Below are 19,933 nucleotides of genomic sequence, written 5' to 3'. Positions count from 1 at the left end.
GCAGATGAGAGGATGACCACCACCACCAGGACATGGAGGAAAGATCCGAGCCACCGTGAGGACCGGTCTAAATGGCCCAAGGTGTCCGGCTTTTTGTGGATGAGGCACTCGCTCTGTCATGGGCTCTGTCATTGCAGGGTGGCCCTTTGACAACGCCACGTGCAAGATGAGCGGCTTGGTGCAGGGCATGTCCGTGTCGGCTTCCGTGTTCACCCTGGTGGCCATTGCTGTGGAAAGGTGAGCGGGTTCCCGGCTGGGTTCTCCCCGGCTGACAGAGGCCCGGCACTAGGAAGAGCCTCTGTCTCCACGGTTGGGCTGACCAGAAGCCTGGGGCTGAATCGTGAGCCATAAAGGGAAGGGTTGTGGGGCTGTCTGCCCTCTATACTGGGGGGACCTGCAGAGAATTCCACCTCCTTCTGGAAGGCCCGGAGGCAGCTCCTGACGAGGTTTAATAGGGATTCCTGGGTCCTACGAGAGCTTGGGGGCAGGCCTCGTTTCCTAAGCCGTGACTCCTGCCACTCATGAGAATGAGCCAGGAAAGCCAGTTTCCGAGGGCGGGGGGCTCAGTGTGTTCCTGCTCCTTCACTCCCCCTCCACGCCCCCCTTGCTGTTCCCTGGCAGCTCAGGCCTTACCACTTCCCCATCTCCACACTACCAGAAGCTACTTCTGGTCTCTTTCAGCCTCAGATTCCATCAGAGTCTCTGATAAGCATGGGCCCGCTAACAGAATGGAGCCAGGGGCCAAGGAAGCTTTGCAAGCAATAAAACCCAAATGCATGCAACAACAGGTCCTTCTCCCCTCCTCCACCTCAGTGAGCCCTTGCACTAAGGGTTCATCTGGGCACTTTTGCCCAGAGCATGGGAGGCAGGCAAGGACACTGGCCAAGATGACATGGGGACAGCCTGTCACGTAGACTCCACACCTGAACGCCCAAGGTTTTCTGGAGAATCCGTAAACAGCTAAAAGTGTTCTTTGATGCACCTACCTAATCAGCCTACTCAAGGACAGAATGTGCAGGCTGATCACTTTGCTAGCTGCCAGCTAATCAGTTTAACCCCCCCCCCCCCAAGTGCACAGACAGGATTGTTTCCCACTGCAGGCAGTTCCGTCCCCCCTCCCGTCCTCCTTGCCTTTGTTCCTTGACTACTCAGCGGGGAGCTGACTCCCTCTCAGGTGAGAAACCAGCTTGCTTGCAAACGAACCTAGATCTACTGCGGGAGCTGCTCTTGGAAGCTGCCCACGGTGCGGTGCGAGGATGCACGTGGCATGCCCACGCGCCCCAGCCCCCAGCCCCTGGCACAGGGACCCCTGGGACTCGTCCCGAGCCCGCCTCTCTTTCCCCCCTCCCCGCAGGTTCCGCTGCATCGTGCACCCTTTCCGCGAGAAGCTGACCCTGCGCAAGGCGCTGGTCACCATCGCGGTCATCTGGGCCCTGGCCCTGCTCATCATGTGCCCCTCGGCCATCACACTGACCGTCACGCGCGAGGAGCACCACTTCATGGTGGACGCCCGCAACCGCTCCTACCCGCTCTACTCGTGCTGGGAGGCCTGGCCCGAGAAGGGCATGCGCAGGGTCTACACCACCGTGCTCTTCTCGCACATCTACCTGGCGCCCCTGGCGCTCATCGTGCTCATGTACGCGCGCATCGCCCGCAAGCTCTGCAAGGCCTCGGGGCCCGCGCGGGCCGGCGGGGAGGCGGCGGCGCCCGAGGGCCGCCCGGGGGCCCGGCGCAGGGCCAGGGTGGTGCACATGCTGGTCATGGTGGCGCTGGTCTTCACGCTGTCCTGGCTGCCGCTCTGGGCCCTGCTGCTGCTCATCGACTACGGCCAGCTGAGCGAGCCGCAGCTGCACCTGGTCACCGTCTACGCCTTCCCCTTCGCCCACTGGCTGGCCTTCTTCAACAGCAGCGCCAACCCCATCATCTACGGCTACTTCAACGAGAACTTCCGCCGCGGCTTCCAGGCCGCCTTCCGCGCCCGCCTCTGCCCGCCGCAGTGGGCGAGCCCCAGGGAGGCCTACTCGGAGCGGCCCGGCGGGCTCCTGCGCGCGCCGGTCTCCGTGGAGGTGCAGCCCAGCGATTCGGGCCTGCCCTCCGAGTCCGGCCGGGGCAGCGGGACGCCCCGGCCCGGCCGCCTCCCGCTGCGCGGTGGCCGGGTGGCCCACCACGGCTTGGCCCAAGCCCGGGAGCGTCCCGGCTGCCCCCACCTGCCCCTCACCATACCAGCGTGGGATATCTGAGTGGCATGGGGAGGGCGGGCCCTTGAACCTGGGGGCCCCGGCGGGACATGGGAGGCCAGGACGGGACCGCAATCGGGTGTGGAGTCGGGAGACGGTGCCTCGCGCCTCGCTCTCACATACAAGGCGGTGGCAGCTAGCGGTACCTCCTCTACTGCCTTCCCCCTGGCGGGGCGGGAGCTAACGTTCCACGGCACCCTTCCTTGCGGCGGCTCCACGCACACGCGGCTCCCCGAATCCTCGCGAGACTTTGGGACTAGGTTTTCTGGTCTCCGCTTCTCCAGATGCGAAACTGAGGACCAGAGAGGAGGCGTGCCTAGCCGGGGCTCTCAGCTGGAACTCCCACAGGAGCCCCCACTCCAGCGCCTGTATGGGCATCTCCGGCTGCCTCCAGAAGGGCCCCCGAAGGCGGGGCGCAGTGAAATGGGTACATCCTACTTACGCAGCTGGGAAGGATGGGGAAGCGAAGTTGCTCTGTCCATTCGATGCTTTGTGTCCATGTCCTGGAGTCCCTTATGTGTGACGGAAGCCACTCGGCCTCACCCTTTCCAGGAGAACCTGCTGTGCCCTTCCTGCCAACTCTGTGTAGGTTTGTCTTGTTTGTTCCAAGAGGTGTTCCGGGCCCTTCTCTTCTCCCCACTGTGCTTCAAGGGGACATCACGTCTGGGCAGCTGCAGAAGGAGTGTCAGTTGCAGACACTCTGGGTCTTGCCCTTCGGGTCCTCACCCAGAGAAAAGAGGAGGGCTCTCCACCATCACCCAGGCAAGAACTTACAAGGCGACAGGCAGCTGCAAGGCCACAGGGAGGCCTTGGTTTATTTATTCGTGGACCGGAGGAAGGGAGAGCACTGGACCTACTCGCAGCTTTTGGAAAGACATCAGCCCACCGGAGCTGCGAGCGCAAAGCCTTCGCAGGGCCCTGCTTCTCTGTTTCCTCGGGGCTCTGAGGGGAGATAGGTCAATCAAAGCTGGGGTGGCCTTTGGGGCCTCCTGGAGGACACACACTAACCCCCCTGGCACAGATAACTTGTCCTCTGAAAAGGGGTGGGGACCAGGAGGCCCCCTTGTCTTCTCTGCAGCTCTCACCAGTACACCTGCATCGCCTCGAAGAAACGAGGTTTCTCGTCCAGGAGATGGGATCGCCTCGGTGATCTCTGCATGGCCCCCCATAATCCGAAGCGAACTGGGCATTTCCCCCCTCATCTCTATAGAAAACACCATGTTGCTAGAATTTTAGTGCATAGCAAGTGAATGTTTCCGGGGGTCAGGCCAGAGGAGGCAGCTCGGAGGCTTGATGGCTTCAGTAATGGACAATGACTTAACCCCGTTTACTCCGCCCTGAGCGCTGGACGTCGCAGCAGCAGAAAGCTCCAAAGCAGTTGTCCAGTACATTCTCCAGGCTTGTCCCCTGACAGCGTCTCATTTGACCCATGCCAGATGTTGTTGCTGCCGTTTCACAAAGTAACTGAGGCTGCAGGGGGCCGAGGTCACAGGCCACGGAGCGGCAGGATGGGGATTGGAATTTGTCTTCTGGTGGTTTCTGCCCCTGCTGCATTCTGCCTCTCAGGGAACGTGGGTGGGGCGAAATGGGGAGGAGACCCGAAGTTTCTACGGAGGTTTTCTGCCTGACGGTGAACCAGGACGCTCGTGGAGCCAGACTCCCTTCAGGCTGCCAGTCTGGGAAATGGGAGTCTCTTGTGTCTACTCTTGCAATATCCGGACCGAGCTGCTCTGTGCACAATATCCACAACCCACATGCTGAGCAGGCTGCCAAGATCCATCATGACCCCACCCAGGTCCAGGTATCTGGGGGTGACGAATGCAGGGCTTAGGAGAGGACTCCCTAACTAGTCCCTCGTTAACCAGCGCATGTATGGGCCCCATGTCTGGTGCTTGGTGTTGTCACATAGACCAGCGAGTTCCCAGCTGCTTCTTGTGAAGAACTCTGTCTCCAGGCTCTACAAGTTGCCCAGAGAAAGGGCCATCTCAAACCCAAATGCTTCTTCTCCCTGTGGCTGGGTGGGATCTGTCCGGAGACACTGTCTGGTCTCTCCTCTGGGGCGTTTCTCCGTTCGCATGGCCTCCCCAACCACAGAATCACAGCCTTTACAGCTGGGGGAGATCAGAGCGCTCAGCCCAGCCAACCTTTCCACCAAGGCCCCTTTGTTTTAGTTCCCCCCAAAGACACCATGCTTGGAGAGCTGGGCCTGCCAGAGAAACCGCAGTAGGCATAATTCATATATTTTACTGTTATTTTCCGCTCGAAAAATCAGTCAAAGGCGATGCCAGCCCATTCAGAGATTGGATCTGACTGGCAACAAGCATGCCTTTATGCTTTCATGAGGGGGTGAGGCCTTGTGGGTATGTGTGGAATGTTTGCTTTTTGTGTCTGTGGTAGAATAGACACAACATAAAACTTAACCATTGTTCACTTTTGTAAGGCCACAGTTCAGTGGCCGTAAGTGCGTTCACGCTGGCGTGTAACTGTCACCACTGTGGATTTCCAGAGCTTTCTTAACATCCCAGACTGTAACTCCGTACCCATTGAACGACAACTCCCCATTTCCTCCCAGCTTCTGGTAACCACCATTCTACATCCGTGTCAATCAATGAATCTGACTACTCCGGGTACCTCATGCAAGGGGAATCAAACAGTATTTGTACTTTTGTGTCTGACTTACTTCACCGAGCATAATGTCCTCAGGGTTTATCTTTGTTGTAGCATATGTCGGAATTCCCTTCCCTTCTCTTCCCTTCCCTTTCCTTCCCTTTCCTTCCCCTCCCCTCCCCTCTTATGAGAGAGAGAGAGAGAGAGAGAGAGAGAGAGAGGGAATGAATCCCAAGCAGACTCCATGCTGAGCATGGGCTCGATCCCACGACCCTGGGATCACGACCTGAGCAGAAATCAAGAGTCAGATGTTCAACTGGCTGAGCCCCCAGGCGCCCCCAGAATTTCCTTTTATTTAAGGCCGAAGAATATTATATTGTATGTATATTCCACATTTTGTTTATCTGTTCCTCCACTGGGTGGACATTTTGCGTTGCCTCCTTATTTTGGTTATTGTGAATAATGGGTGGAGTTTTAAGATACTGGAAGTCGTTCCTAAAAATACTGCCTGCGTGACCCTGAGGACAGACACCCCAGGTGGGGAACCCAGCACTGATGGGTGACAAAAGCAGAGGCTCAAGGAAAGCTGTGATCGCTCTTACTTCCCTGTGCCCACCCCGCTGCTCTGAGTTTCTGCTGGGCTTTACTTCTCCGCTAGAGAGGCGAGTAAGTTGTATGTTCCCTCCATGGGATGATATCTTACGAAGCTATCGTTATAATTATAGCTTTCTTGTCCTCACTGGAACCCTGTGTCCCAATACCTGGGCCCTATCAGGAACCTCGCCGGCTACCCTGAGGCACGCAAGATGAAGCAAGGCAGACTTCTTCTGATGTGCTGTCCTCCGCCTACCGACTGGTTGGTCTCCTGAGGTAACTGCCCTTTCACAGGCGGAAAGTCTGAAGATGAATTGGAGGTGTCATGGGCGAAAAGGGCCAGAGGCCTGTTGACACTGAGCACCCTCACCCCAGACGACACTCGGAGGGACTCTGTATCTATCCCGCCGTGCGCAGCGTGAGCGGTCATCCTAATCGCGGGTCTCCACTGATGAATGGCCTCTTGCCTTCACCAAGACCATGCAGCAGCACGCAACAGACCAATGGGAGCTGGAGGCGGGCACCCGGCTTGGACCCCACAAACCACAATCTGCCCGGCCCTACACTGAGGACTTCCTCTTGGGACCTGGAGGACGCATGAGTTGATTTGGGTTGGAATGGAGGGCGGAGCTGGCAAAGGAGGACGCGAGCCCCCTATCATTAGTCTACTGTGTATTCATCCAGAAAGCCAGATGAGAGCCAAACCGAGAGCTGGATGGACAAAGCATTGCTATTAAGCTCTGTACCTTTTTGCATCCGTTTCCTCAGCTCACCCCTGAGAAGTGCCACTGAGGAAAGATAGATGAGAAGGAGGTAGCCCAAATGGGCTTCATTACAAGCAAACAATGTTGAATCGACAGTAGATTCCTTGTTGAATAACCCAATTATTTATGCTCACGGCATTTTATTGTTGGTGTTTTCTCTCCCGACACAAACCCTCCATGATCGTTGTGGAAATTTTACAAAATTTAGATAAGCAAAGAGAAGAAAATAAAAAAAATAAAAAAAACACACCCAAATCCCATCACAAGGGATAAGCATAAAGTCATCTTCTACACACATATAGCCACATGTTCTAAAATTTTGCAACAACTTTATTGAGGCGTAACTCGCCTACAACGAAGCTCACCTATCGTAATTGTGCACTTTGATGAGTTTTCGCTTTGTGTATAGCCGTGTAACCCCGACCCCACCCAAGATATTTCCAGCATCCCCCCAAAACTGCCTTGTGCCGTACCGTGGTCAATCCTCTCCCTCACTCCTGGCCCCAGATAAACACCCTTCTGATTTCAAAATGGTACATACCCAGAGCCATGCAGCGTGTGACTTTTTGAGTCTGGTTTCTTTCGCTAAGCATGATGTTCTTGAGCTTTTTGTCGCAGCATGTATCAGTCCTTTGTTCCTTTTTATCGCTGAGTATTATTTCATCGTTTGGCTGTATCACATTTTATTTCTCCGTTCATCGGTTAATGGGCATTTGGGTTGTCGTTCAAGTATGAATTCATGAATTATGAATAACACTGCCATAAACGAGCTCATATACAAGTCCTTCCAGTATACACGTTTTCAACTGGGGAAATACCTAGGCGTGGGTTTGCTGGGTTGGAACTAAGTGTATAGTTTAACCATGTAAGAAACCACCAAAGTATCTTCCAAAGTTGCTGCGCCGTTTTGCACTCCCGTCAGCAGTGTTCCAGCTGTTCTTGCCAATAAGTAGCACCAGTCTTTAAAAATGTGCCTGATGGGGGGCGCCTGGGTGGCGCAGTCGGTTAAGCGTCCGACTTCAGCCAGGTCACGATCTCGCGGTCCGTGAGTTCGAGCCCCGCGTCGGGCTCTGGGCTGATGGCTCGGAGCCTGGAGCCTGTTTCCGATTCTGTGTCTCCCTCTCTCTCTCTGCCCCTCCCCCGTTCATGCTCTGTCTCTCTCTGTCCCAAAAATAAATAAAAACGTTGAAAAAAAAATTTAAAAATGTTCCTGATGGGCGCCTGGGTGGCTCAGTCGGTTGAGCATCTGACTTCAGCTCAGGTCATGATCTCATGGTTTGTGAGTTCGAGCCCCACATCGGGCTCACTATCAGCACGGAGCCTGCTTCGGATCCCCTGTCTCCCTCTCTCTCTGTCCCTCCCCTGCTCGTGTTCTCTCAAAAATAAAAAATAAATATTAAAAAGAAAAATGTCCCTGATGGAGGCACCTGAGTGGCTCAGTCAGTTACGCATCCCGCTTTTGATCTTGGCTCAGGTCATGATCTCACGGTTCATGATTCATGAGTTTAAGCCCTGCATCAGGCTCTGCGCTGGCAATGGATTCTGTCTCCCTCTCTCTCTCTCTGCCCCTCTCCCTCTCGTGCTCACTTGCTCTCTCTCTCAAAAGAAATAAGTTAAACTTTTTTTTTAATTTAAAAAAATGTCCCTGATGATGCTGGGGATCTTTTCATAGGCTTATTGGTCATTCTTCTAGATTTGATTGCAACATGTTTTCAAATCTATCTTTTAAAAAGATGATTATATTGTAGAGACCTAAGTGCAAAAATTTGCCCTAAATCTAAGAGGCACTTATCACTAATAGGTGATTTTTAAACTCATCAAGAATGAGTTTAAAGTTAGATAAGTAGGTGGAACATGGTAGACGAGGGAGGGCTATTTTAATAGGTGATTAGGAATGGCCTCTCTGGGGAGATGACAGTTGAGTACAGATACGAAGACCTTACCGAGTGCCTGTTAATAGCCAGGCATGGTACTGAGAGCTTTTGTCTGATTTCTCCCAACAGACAGTAAGCTCCATGAGGACAGGGACTAACTATGTCTATTTCACTCACTTTTGTAGACTCAGATCTAGGACACTGCCTGGTACATGGGAGACAATAAATGACTGTTGAATGGATGAAGTAATAAAATAAGCAAGTATTTATTACTATGCCCATATTCTAGATGGAAAACTCAAGTCTCAGAGAAGCCAAGTCACTTGCTGAAGGTCACATAACTAGATGGTGGTGAAGCTGAGACTCAAATCTTGATCCATCTGACCAGAGAGCACAGGTTTTGCAGATCCCCCAAGCTGCTGTGGATTCTCCTTCCTCTATTTGGGAAAGTGAGGTTCAGAATAAAACAGGGAGGCTTGATGGAGGTCCCCCCTTTAATCCAAAAATAAAACCAGCCAGCCACAGGCTCCAGACTGCTGTTTTGGCCAGAAGGCCACATTTCCATCACATTCGGTGGCTTCCAAAAATTTGAGATGGAAGGAGTACCAGCGGTTTAGTTAAAAGGTGAAAATTTAGTTGGATCCAACACCACATCAAGCCTTCACGGGCTGAAAGAAATCATCCTTTTGACTCCTCTGTCTTGCAGTCATTGATGGGGCAAAGGCTGTCCATCTGGCTGTGTCCTGTCTTGCCTCGAGTTGTTTGTGTACTCTTGCTGGCTGCGATGTCCAGGCCTTTGAATCCCCGTCACCGGCAAATACTGCTGTTGTCATGTGCAAGCAACCAAATTAATGTGGGTGGAAAAACCCAAGCTTAGTGATTTGGGCAAATTAGTTTATCTGTCACATAGCCAGTGGTGGTGTTAAATCACTCTCTGTTTGAGGAGTAATCACTCCCCACCCGGCTCTGTCTTCCTCTCTGCAGGGAGGTTAGAACAGCCAAAGTCAAGCTGTTTTAGTGACAGAGCAATCTACATTTCCATGTTTTGACCACCCCCAAGGAAGAGTATTTTACGTAGCATATTTGGTTCATTCACAGTGCTGTCTGGCGGTCCTTCGAAGCCACCTCTGATGATCAAAATCACCCCTTCGCTCTCCTATGGTCCGTGTCTTTGGAAAACCATGTTACCTGTGCTGTAAATTATGTAAAATAAACTCATTATGAAAAAGAGGTGAGTGTTTACTTTCTACTTTCCATTGTATTAGTAGCTTTCCCTCTTTTGCGTCTTTACTGTGAACGAAGTTTCCGGGCAAATAGCCATCCCTTCAACATAGGTAGACAGCGGGCTGTGTCATCACCGACATAATTGCAGTATTCCCGTTTTACAGATGGGAAACTGAGTTGCACAGAGACCAAGGCATTTCCTTGAGGTTCCCGTGTCTTGTAAGTGGAAGAAGTCAAAACAAAGCTCCAGGCTCTGTGTGTGTTCCAATCCAGTGTTCTTGACACTTCACCGAGTTCCTTACTTGGTTAGCTTCCTACTTTGATGCCCATGTGACAAGTTTAGATAAAACTTCATTCCAGCAAGTGTATGCTCCACAAACCTAGTGTCTTTGCACTCTGGGAACATGACCTCTCACAGTTCAGTAGGCAGAGATAGAAAAGAGAAAAACTGTAATGCACTCTAGTGCTTTTTACAATGGGATACCACGGTTGGCCAAAGAAGCAATGGGACAGCCTGAGGTGCATCAGAAAAGAACTCCTGTAAGAGGCTTGAAATACGTCTTAAAGACTGAACTAGAGACAGCCGGGTAGAGAGGAGGGTTTGAAGCAAGGAAGCAATGCACTAAGATCTTCACCTGTTAAAGCTTATACTGGCAGCAGGTAGAGAGTGACTTGGAGGGGGATGAAGCTGGAGATCAGTGAGGCAGGAGGTATTTGGGGGAACCCAGGGGAGATACCCCGGGACTGGCTGAGGCAGGAGGAATGGAGAAGAGATGGCAAGTTCATGAGATGTTTGTGAGATCAACTCAATATTACCTGATAACTGCTCGGATGTGGGAGGATGGGCCATCGTTCTATGATACTTTTAGTTGCCAGTAACCAGCTTAAAGTAAAGGTGTGCAAGTTAGTGCAGATGACTGGTCGATCCAGAAGCTCAACAATGTCCCCAAGGACCACATGGTCTCCATTCAGCTGCTCTGCCATCTACACTGTGAACTTGGCCCTCAGTCTGGCTTCCCTCGTGGTACAGGAGGCCGCTATCAGCAATCAGAGCTGTATTCTTTCTTGTTTACATTGAGAGAGAGAAGGAATATCTCTCCTCATGACTTTCTCCTAAGAGAACAAAGTAACTTCTCAGAAGGGGGCAGGAAACTTATATTGGTTCCTATTAGGTCAGGTATCCATTGCGGAACCAGTCCCTGTGGCCAGGTTCTGAATCTCATGTTCTTTGATGGGGTTCTAGAACAGTTAAAGGGGATAGGATTTGGGGCACCTTGGTGACATCTGACTTCAACTCAGGTCATGATCTTGTGGTTTGTGAGTTTGAGCCCCATGTCGGGCTCTGTGCCGACAGCTCGGAGCCTGGAGCCTGCTTTGGATTCTGTGTCTCCCTCTCTCTCTCCCCCTCCGCGGCTCATGCTCAGTCTCTCTTTCTCTCTCAAAAATCAATAAACATTAAAAAAAAAAAAAACATTTAAAGGGGATAGGATTACAATGATTGATTTAGACAAATCAAGGCCCATCTCTGGAACTGAGAGTCAATCTCCAATCTAGTTAATCTGGGGGAGGGAATGACAGATTGATGGGAAGTTGTACCATTAGAAAGTCTTTCAGAAGCCCACAAGAAACATAATACTCTGAATCATACTGTTTTAAATACAACAAAGTCAATTTATTATCTTACATAGCACATTAACTGTTAGTGAGGTCAATTTGTTATCTTTTCATAAGAATACCTAACGCAGGAAAGGCCCAGGGTTAATTAAGTCAGCAACTCAGTGACATCAAGACCCAAGATTTGTCCACTTGGCATCTTTATTTTGGGTATATTCGTGTTACCTGCAGCCCCTCTCCCCTCCAGATTGTAAGACAGGTGTGGCTAGCAAATTCCATGACAATGCGTAAAGGAAGCCAAGAGTATCTCTCACAGAAGCAAGAGAACCTTTGTCAGAAGACCCTACCCCTTAGATTGCATTGGTAGCATTTTGTCCCATACGTACCACCAGTCTGGTCATTAGTAAGGGGAACAGAACCACTGATCAATTAGACTTTCCTCTGACTATGTGACGGCACCTCATTTCCCAAACCACATGGCCACACAGGGTGAGCAGATGCAGGTCTGAACAACAGAGCCCTGTTGGGAAGGAGAAAGGGGAGTGAACAGGTGTTGGGTGGGCGATCACCGGTGACTGCTACAGACCTTAACCAGGAAATGGGCTAGGAGGAACTTCTCGGTAGAATAACTGCGTAGTTTAGGTGCTGTTAACTGAGAGAGAGGGCTCAAGAGAAACAATGGGAGGCTCATTTTTGGACTTGGTGAATATGAGATGCTCATGTACCAGCCAAGCTGAGAAATCTAGAAGGCAGCTATATAGTCGATCACCCCCTTCTTTAAAAAAAAAAAAGTTTACTTATGTATTTTGAAAGAGAGAACACATGCGAGCAGGGGAGGGGCAGAGAGAGGGAGAGAGAGAATCCCAAGCAGGCTCCGTGCTGTCAGCACAGCAGCCCAGGACAGGGCTCCATCCCATAAACCGTGAGATCATGCCCTGAGCCAAAGTCGGACACGTAACTGACCGAGCCACCCAGGCGCCCCCTCATCCCCTTCTTCTTAAACCCCATTTCTTTCTCTGGCTTCCAAGACACCACGCTTCTTGTTTTTGTTTCCTCTCTCTCTGCCATTCCTTCTTTGACCCTTTCTTGGCACTTCTTCTGCCACCCATCCCTGAAATATTGAGATTCCCCGAGGTTCTGTTCTAGGCCCTCTGCTTTAAAAAAAAAAAAAAAAAAAGTAGGGCGGCCTGGGTGACTCAGTCTGTTAAGCTTCCCACTTCAGCTCAGATCGTGGTCTGGAGGTTTGTGAGTTCAAGCCCTGCATCAGACTCTGCACTGACAGCATGGAGCCTGCTTGGGATTCTCTCTCTCCCTCTGTCTCTGCCGCTCCCCTGCTCTCTCTCTCTCTCAAAATACTAAATAAATACACCTTTTAAAAATAAATAAATAAATAAATAAATAAATAAATAAATAAATAAAGGGGAGCCTGGGTGGCTCAGTCAGTTAAGCATCTGTCTTCGGCTCAGGTCATGATCTCACCGTTCCTGAATTCGAGCCCCACATCTGACAGCTCAGAGCCTGGAGCCTGTTTCAGATTCCTTGTCTCCCTCTCTTTCCTTGTCCCTCCCCTGCTTGTGCTCTGTCTCTCTCACTCTCAAAAATAAATAAACACTACACAATTTTTTGTAATAAAAATAAATAAAAATTTAAAAACCTGTATTTCATTACTATATATATTTCTTCTGGGTGGTGTCATTTTCAGTTGGCTTTAAATCAATGACTTCAGCCAACCTTCCTTTCTCTCCTGAGTTCAAGTCCTCTAACCACTCACTGGACTTTTCAACCTGGACTTTTGTCTCTACTCACCCCCCAAAATCTCTGTAAGATTTTCTTCGTGATTTGTTACTGACAATTCTGGGCATTTTTTCCCTCTGTCTTATATGATGGACTATGCAAATGTAACTTCAAGCTGCCTCCTTATCCAGCTCTGTTGCTATCCTGGGTCCCTGCTGTATTTGTTGTGGGCAGGGGGCAGGGGCCAGTAAACCCCCAGAGACTAGGTTTCCCAAACTCCTGTGTCAGAGGAACATAAGATTATATTATTGTTCCCAATTATTCACTCTCTTCTCTGAAACAGGAGGATAAAACCCTTTATTACCAAGTGCCTCATAGTGCCTCCCTGCAGATAAGTACACTTCTCTGTGCCCTTGGCGTTAGACCTGGCTACATGACCTGCTTTGGCCAATGGAAAGTAAACAGAAGTTCAATATCAACTCTGGCCAGAAGCTTTAGGAGCCACAATGTGGTCCTGTTTCTCTCCTCCCTTTACCAGGAGACCAAGATAAGAGCTGCTCCCTCCAGCAGGACCCCAGAATAATAAATACCTGGAGCAGAGCCAAAGCTAATCTGTAGCCCTGATATGTAATCTGAGGAAGAAATGAATGTAGTGAGATTTCAGGGAGAGGGGGAGGGCTGTCTGTTAATACCACATTATCTAGAAAAAGCTAACAGAATAATTGGTGCAAGTTACAGAATGCTGTGCTTAAATAGGTGCCATTGGCTTTGGGTCCTAGCGGCGGGCACCAAGTGGTGTAGACTTTGGTCGTTTAGAAGGCAGATTGTGTACCAAGTAGCTTGTGGGTTTAGGCAAAAGAGTTGGGAAACAGATTGTTACCTGTTTTGGTTGTTTTTAGCCACATTTGACAGGCTACTACAAGAATGAGACGAGCTCAGAAAAGGATTGGCTGTTTTGTCAGCAGAGATTAAAACTCAGTTTTGGGGGGCGCCTGAGTGGTTAAGTCAGTTAAGCGTCTGACTCTCAATTTCAGCTCAGGTCATGATCTTGTGGTTCGTGAGATCAAGCCCCACATCGGGCCCTGTGATGACACTGCAGAGCCTGCTTAGGATTCTCTCTCCTTCTGAAAATAAATAAATAAACTTAAACAAAACAAAACAAAAAAAACAACAAAAAAACAACAACCGCAGTCTTGGGACAGAGACCAGATCAAGGGCATGAGCAGTGCCTCCCAGTAAGTCCTTTGTTGGATAAAGCGGCTCTTAGTAGACTAAGAGCATGGCTCTCCAATGGCAGCTTGGTAAATTCAATTTACCTTGGCAATTATGCCTAGAGAAAGAGGTATGTCTTTATAGGTACGGTAATTTGCAAATAGAGCTGACTCGAATCAGGTAAAATGCTATTCAAGGTTCAAAGAGAGGTGCACAGCCAAGACATGTCAGCTTGGGTTAAAAGATATGATTGCTGGAGACCAACATTGGGGCTCCAAAATTTCTGTAGGCAGGAAGGAAGCTGAGAAAGCTGCTCACCTCACAAGAAGCCCAAAATTATGAAGAGCAGGGGCTACTCCCAGGGACCTGGAATGGAAGTTAATCAAGGAATGTTTCCTACACCCTGCAGGATTTTGGAATTCTAAGAACCAATGATGATTGTGAGTCTCTCGGTTTTTCTTTCAATGAATAGAAGTGTTTATTCAGTCTTGGTTCAACCATTTCATATAAGGTATAGATGTTGGGGGAGGGGGGAGCTGTAGATAACGTTTGTTTGCTTGTTAGTGTCTGGATTAAGAGGACCCCTGCCTGGACATAATACAGAGACTCACGAGATAGTGAGCTTTGAGCTTGATGTCATGACTGGTTGAAACTTTTGGGTGTCACTCTTCGCAGGAAGAGTGGGTATGTTTTTCTCATGCAAAAAAAGAGAGAAATGATTATTTATGACCAAGAAGGTCGACTGTGATAAGAGACTATTATTTTTACTATTTGCTTCTCTCCCTGTAGGAGAATCAGACAGCCTGAGACGTGGCTCCCCGTTTGCATTGTCAGCTAGAGGAGTGCATTTCCAGAAGACATTGGCATCAGGCAACGTCGCGTGACTTGCTTTAGCCGACTGAATGTGAGTGGAAGTGACACATAGCATTTCTAAGCAAACGCTTAAGAGCCCCTGTGTGGTTTCAGCAGTTCTTTTTCCCCTCTGTTTGGTCTTGTAAGCTGGGGGATGTTACTTCAGTCTTAGGCTGCCAATGAGACGACAGGTAGGGCAAAGCCACAGGTGACTCCTATCACCAGCAAGAAACTCGAACAAGAAATAAATGGTCGTTCCTGTAAGCAAACTGAGATGTTTCGTAGTGTCCGTCACAGGGGCAAAAACTAGTCAACACTGGCTAGTGATACGGCTCACATGTGGGCCCAACCAATGGGAAACACTGGCAGGAGACTAGAAGATGTGAGGAAGGGAAAACCATGTCTCTCCTTCCTTTTTTGCCGCAGGCAGTCTCTCCAGCATCAACTTGGTCTCCGGGTAGGCAGGCCCACGGGGCTTCCTGCTCCTGAGGATGGGCCCTGTGCTCCTCCCTTTGGCTGACTCTGCCTCATCCTCGTGCCCGTGCCGAGTTCCTCTAGCCTGATGCTGGTGGCTCCCTGCTGTCGCTAATCTGTATTTGGCTTCTCAGCTGATTCCCTGCATTAAAGTCCCTCTATTTGCAACATTTTGAGCCGTTTTGTCTAATTGCAGACTCACTGATACACCATCCGATGCATAAATTTTGGAGTAACTATTGATCACAGATGTCTCAAACTTCGTGAGATTTTTCAAAAAAGGAAGACATGTTTGACTGTATCGTTTTTGGGGTTTTTTCCCTTTTTTTAGCGTTGTAACCGTTTTTAAGGATACGTCCCAGTAGCATTAAGTACGTTCACACTGTTGTGCAGCCATCGCTAGCATTCATCTCTAGAACTTTCTTCTTCCCAAACTGAAACTCCGTGTCCATTAAACAACATTAAACAACATCTCCCCATTCCTTCTTTGGCCCAGCCCCTGACAACGGCCATTTCACTTTCTGTGTCTGTGAATTTGACGACTCTAGGTACTTTATATAAGTGGAATCACATACTTGTCCTTTTGTGACTGGCTTATTTCACTTAGCATAGTGTCTTCAAGGTTAATAAGTTTATTTATTTGGGGGGGGGAAGGGGCAGAGAGAGAGGGAGAGAGAGAATCTGACACAGGCTCCACATTGCCAGTGCGGAGCCCGATGCAGGGCTCCAACCCCAAAACCATGAGATCGTGACCTAAGCCGAAACCAAGAGGTGGGCGCTTTCAAGCAATCGGTCTCTCTCTTCCACTCTATCCAACCAATGATCAATTCCATTGATTTTACCTTAAACACAGCTCTGTCACTGCTCTTTTCTTTTGCCACTCAAGTTCAGGGCATGGTCTGCATCTTTATTTAACCTGGGCCACTGCAGCAGCCTCCTTGTTGGTCTCCCTGCCTCTAGTCTTAACACTTCCATCTAGGCTCCAAGCTGCGAACAGAGCCACTTTCTAAAGCAATCCTGATCTTGTCATTTTCTTGCTAAAACTCTTAAGTCGCCCATTGCTTTTAGAAAAAAGTTCCAACCCTATGTTGTGCCTTCCAAGGCCCTCTACCATTCAACCCTGACCTACTTCTCTGGTCTCCTCTGTTAATAATCCCTTTCTGGCTTCTGCTTTGTCTTCTTCATTTCATTAACCCCTTCTTATCCTTCAGGTCATAGGTTAAGGGTCACTTCCTTGGAGGGGTTCTCTGCTCCCATAATGCAATGCCCTGTACTTCCTCCATCACTCTACTTATCTGCATTTATTGTAATTATTTGTTGAAGTCTGTCTTCTCTTTGGACTATGACTTCTTTGAGGGTCAAGGCCATGTCTTTCTAAGCGCTACATCTCTACCACCTAGCACAGACGATGACCACAATAAGTGTTAAATAAAACTTAGTTGTAGATTTGTAAGTTTTCATGTTATGGGCGGGGGGGTGGGGGGTGGCACCTGAGTGGCTCAGTCAGCAGAGCATCCAACTTTTGATTTTGGCTCTGGTCACGATCTCATTTTGGATTCCCTCTCTCCCTCTCTCTGCGTCTCGCGTGTGCTCGGTCTCTCAAAATACATGAGTAAAATAAAAAAAAAAAAAAGAAAGTTTTTATGTTATAGGATGTATAGGTCCTGTAGGTGGTAGTCGACACCAAATACATACATGAGATAATCTAGGGAGAGGGTATCTCTAGAGAGAACATGAGAAGTAAGAAAGATAATGACGATTAAGATGAAGAGACGGATATGAAGCTAAGGGGGAAAATGAGGAATGAATGGCCAGATAAGTCGGAGAGATGTCAGAAGAGAATGCGGTCATAAGCCAAAGAAAAGAGTGCCTCAGAAAATTGGAGGCCCCCAACAAGGTCAACCACAGCAAAGAGAACAGGATACAGACTGAAAAGAAGTGCCACTGGAGTTGTTACAGAGCAAGAAAGATCATGTTTGACAACACTTGGGTTTATCCTTTGTCAAACTAATGGATTCAAGAAGGTATTGCCCGCCTCCTTTTCATTACTTCCTCTATCCATTAACCTGGCATAGATTCATTAAACATCTACTCTAGGCCAGGTACTGTGCTAGGTCCCAGGGAGACAAGAGAAATAGAGCAATATCCAGTCGGGCTTGTGGATCTCACCACCATTGCCTGCAAGGGAAAGTTACAAAGCACTGACTTGTGCCCCAGCAAAGCCGGGGCTTGGCATTTTATGGGAGTTGGTACTGATTGACTTTCTAAATACACTCAATGAAACAAGAGTTAATGGGCAAGTCCGAGGTCAGCAAGGCTTTGTTATCTTGTTCTGAGCTGGCAGGAGGCAAAAGGGAAAGTGTATGTGATCCACTATTGCATCATTTCTGTCTGTTCCTAAGTCGGTCGCAGAGGGGATGTGGGTTTTTTTCCAAGAAAGCTAGGTCCTGTGCTCAAAGGCAGAAAACTGATAGAGCAACTCAACCAAAAAGCATCCCCTTAAGAAACTCTCTGAACTTAATCCTTAGTGTTCACTCTGCAGAGATTCCTTTAACTTCCAGCAATACGATGTATTACTGACTAAATTACTGCTCTATTTTTTTTCCTGCCCTGTGCTCCACCTACAGTAGAACAGTGTGGCGTACTGTTCAAAAGGTCAATGAATCGTGCGTGAACTTCTGAAAATTAATGGGAGTCTGGATGGAGACAAGGGAGGGACACTCTTCCTAACTAATCAGAGAACTATCTTATTGGGTTTTCATTTAATACAGGGGGCATCTCATTTTATATAGTAGACATTGTTTTGAAATAAAAAGTTTAAATCAAAATGTCTTTAAAGCACATTATCTCTTTAATGCCCCCAGAAAAACAAGATCATTTAAAGAAACCCAGCCCATCACACTAGGCATTCTTTGAAATACTTATTATCATGGGGATGCCTGGGTGGCTCAGTCGGTTAAGCGTCTGACTTTTGGTTTTGGCTCAGGTCATGATCACACAGTTCACGGGTTCGAGCCCCACAACAGGCTCTGAGCCTGACAATGGGGAACCTGCTTGGGTTTCTCTCCCTCTCTCTGCCCTTCCCTTGCTCTCTCTCCCTTTCTCTCAAAAATAAATAAACTTTAAAAAAAAGAACTACTCGGGGCGCCTGGGTGGCGCAGTCGGTTAAGCGTCCGACTTCAGCCAGGTCACGATCTCGCGGTCCGGGAGTTCGAGCCCCGAGTCAGGCTCTGGGCTGATGGCTCAGAGCCTGGAGCCTGTTTCCGATTCTGTGTCTCCCTCTCTCTCTCTGCCCCTCCCCCGTTCATGCTCTGTCTCTCTCTGTCCCAAAAAAAAAACAAAAACAAAACAAACAAACAAAAAAAAAAGTTGAAAAAAGAACTACTCATTATTATATAATCAAATAGTGAATGGTCAGTTCCTAATTTATAATTTGGATTTTGAAATATGCTTTTTTTTTTAATATACAGGCTTTTTTTAATATACAGTCCCATTTAATATACAGGCCTGTATATTTTTTTAATATACAGGCTTTTTTTTTTTTAATATACAGGCTTTAATATACAGGCTTGGAAAGTGATGCAATTAACTGACCACATAGGGGCCTCAATCAGGCAATCAGACCTTAGCTGTTGGGGTCTGGCCTGACTCAACAGTTGAAAAACAAGGTCCAAAGAACTTATGCCTGAGAGAAATGTGCTCAAGGGACTCTGAACTCATGCCAGGACTTTCCCAGTGCTTACATCTGAAAAGTCCCTGGGGGACCTAGGGCGGGTTGAGCAAGGAAGGGGGGCAGAGTAAATCCTTCTTCACCAGGGAGGGTAGAAATAACAAGTCATACTTCCAGAGTGCTTACAACAAGCCAAGCTCTTCCTCAGACTCTTCTTTACGTATTAAAAAACATTTTTTTTAACTTTACTTATTTATTTTGAGAGAGACAGAGACAGCGTGAGTGGGGGAGGGGTAGAGAGGGAGAGGGAGAATCCCAAGCAGGCTCTGTGCTGCCAGCTCAGAGCCCAAAGTGGGGCTCGAACTCATGAAAATGGGGGATCATGACCTGAGCGGATCGATGCTTAACCGACTGAGCCACCCAGGTGTCCCTCTTCCTCGGACTCTTGGCATGTATCAACTCAGTTAATCATTCCAACAACGCAGGAAACAGTTACCATTACTCTCCACTTCCCAAATGAGAAACTGAGTCAGGAAGGTTAACAGCAATTTGCCTGCTCTCCTACACTAAAAAATGGTGGAGCTGGTTGCTCACCTTAGTCATCAGGGGCTTAGTAATATGCCTCAAATTCGCTTAAAATGCACACCTTTAAGATGAAAGGCAGGGCATGTCTGATGAAGCCTGTGACTTCAGAACGCCTTTTGAGACCAGGAATTACTCTGGGACGGCGGGGTGGGGCGCGGGGCCGGGGCGGGCGGTGAGAGGAAAAGGTGAGAAAGGTGAGTTCCCTGTGTGCACGATGAAGGAGAGGTCTCCAGTCCATTCCTAGCTGGTGCAAGCTGAGAACTTGGACTTTTGCCGTCCTCGGTCAGACAGAACCCTAAAGCACACGGGGCGGAGGCGGAAAGAACACTGCCAAAGCCAGGGATCGCCGCTAGCCACGTGGCCCAACTTAGGAGCCAGGGGGGCTGTCCGCGAAGGCGGGGCCGGCGGGGCGGGGCGCGGGGCCGGGCGGGCCGGGCGGAGTGCGCCTGCGCGTGGGGTGGGTCGGCCGCTTAAAGCCGTTCCCCGCCCCAC

At 49.2% G+C, this 19,933-nt stretch overlaps 1 protein-coding gene across 1 annotated transcript in view; it reads left to right on the top strand.

Moving 5' to 3' along the window:
• The window catches only part of NPFFR1 (neuropeptide FF receptor 1), a 19,593-nt gene extending 16,083 nt beyond the window's left edge, over window positions 1-3,510 (top strand). The window contains exons 3-4 of the mRNA XM_040485262.1: window positions 138-237; window positions 1,355-3,510. Of these exons, the coding sequence (XP_040341196.1) occupies window positions 138-237; window positions 1,355-2,240 (986 nt within the window). The 3' untranslated portion in view covers window positions 2,241-3,510. The remainder of the gene's footprint in view (window positions 1-137; window positions 238-1,354) is intronic.
• The last annotated feature ends 16,423 nt before the right edge of the window (window positions 3,511-19,933 follow it).

This window comes from Herpailurus yagouaroundi, unplaced genomic scaffold (genome assembly GCF_014898765.1).
Source record: "Herpailurus yagouaroundi ecotype Mexico unplaced genomic scaffold, PumYag 163, whole genome shotgun sequence".
NCBI classification, from domain to species: domain Eukaryota; kingdom Metazoa; phylum Chordata; class Mammalia; order Carnivora; family Felidae; genus Herpailurus; species Herpailurus yagouaroundi.
Note: the sequence above shows the minus strand (reverse complement) of the source record. Positions and strands in the feature narration are given on the sequence as shown.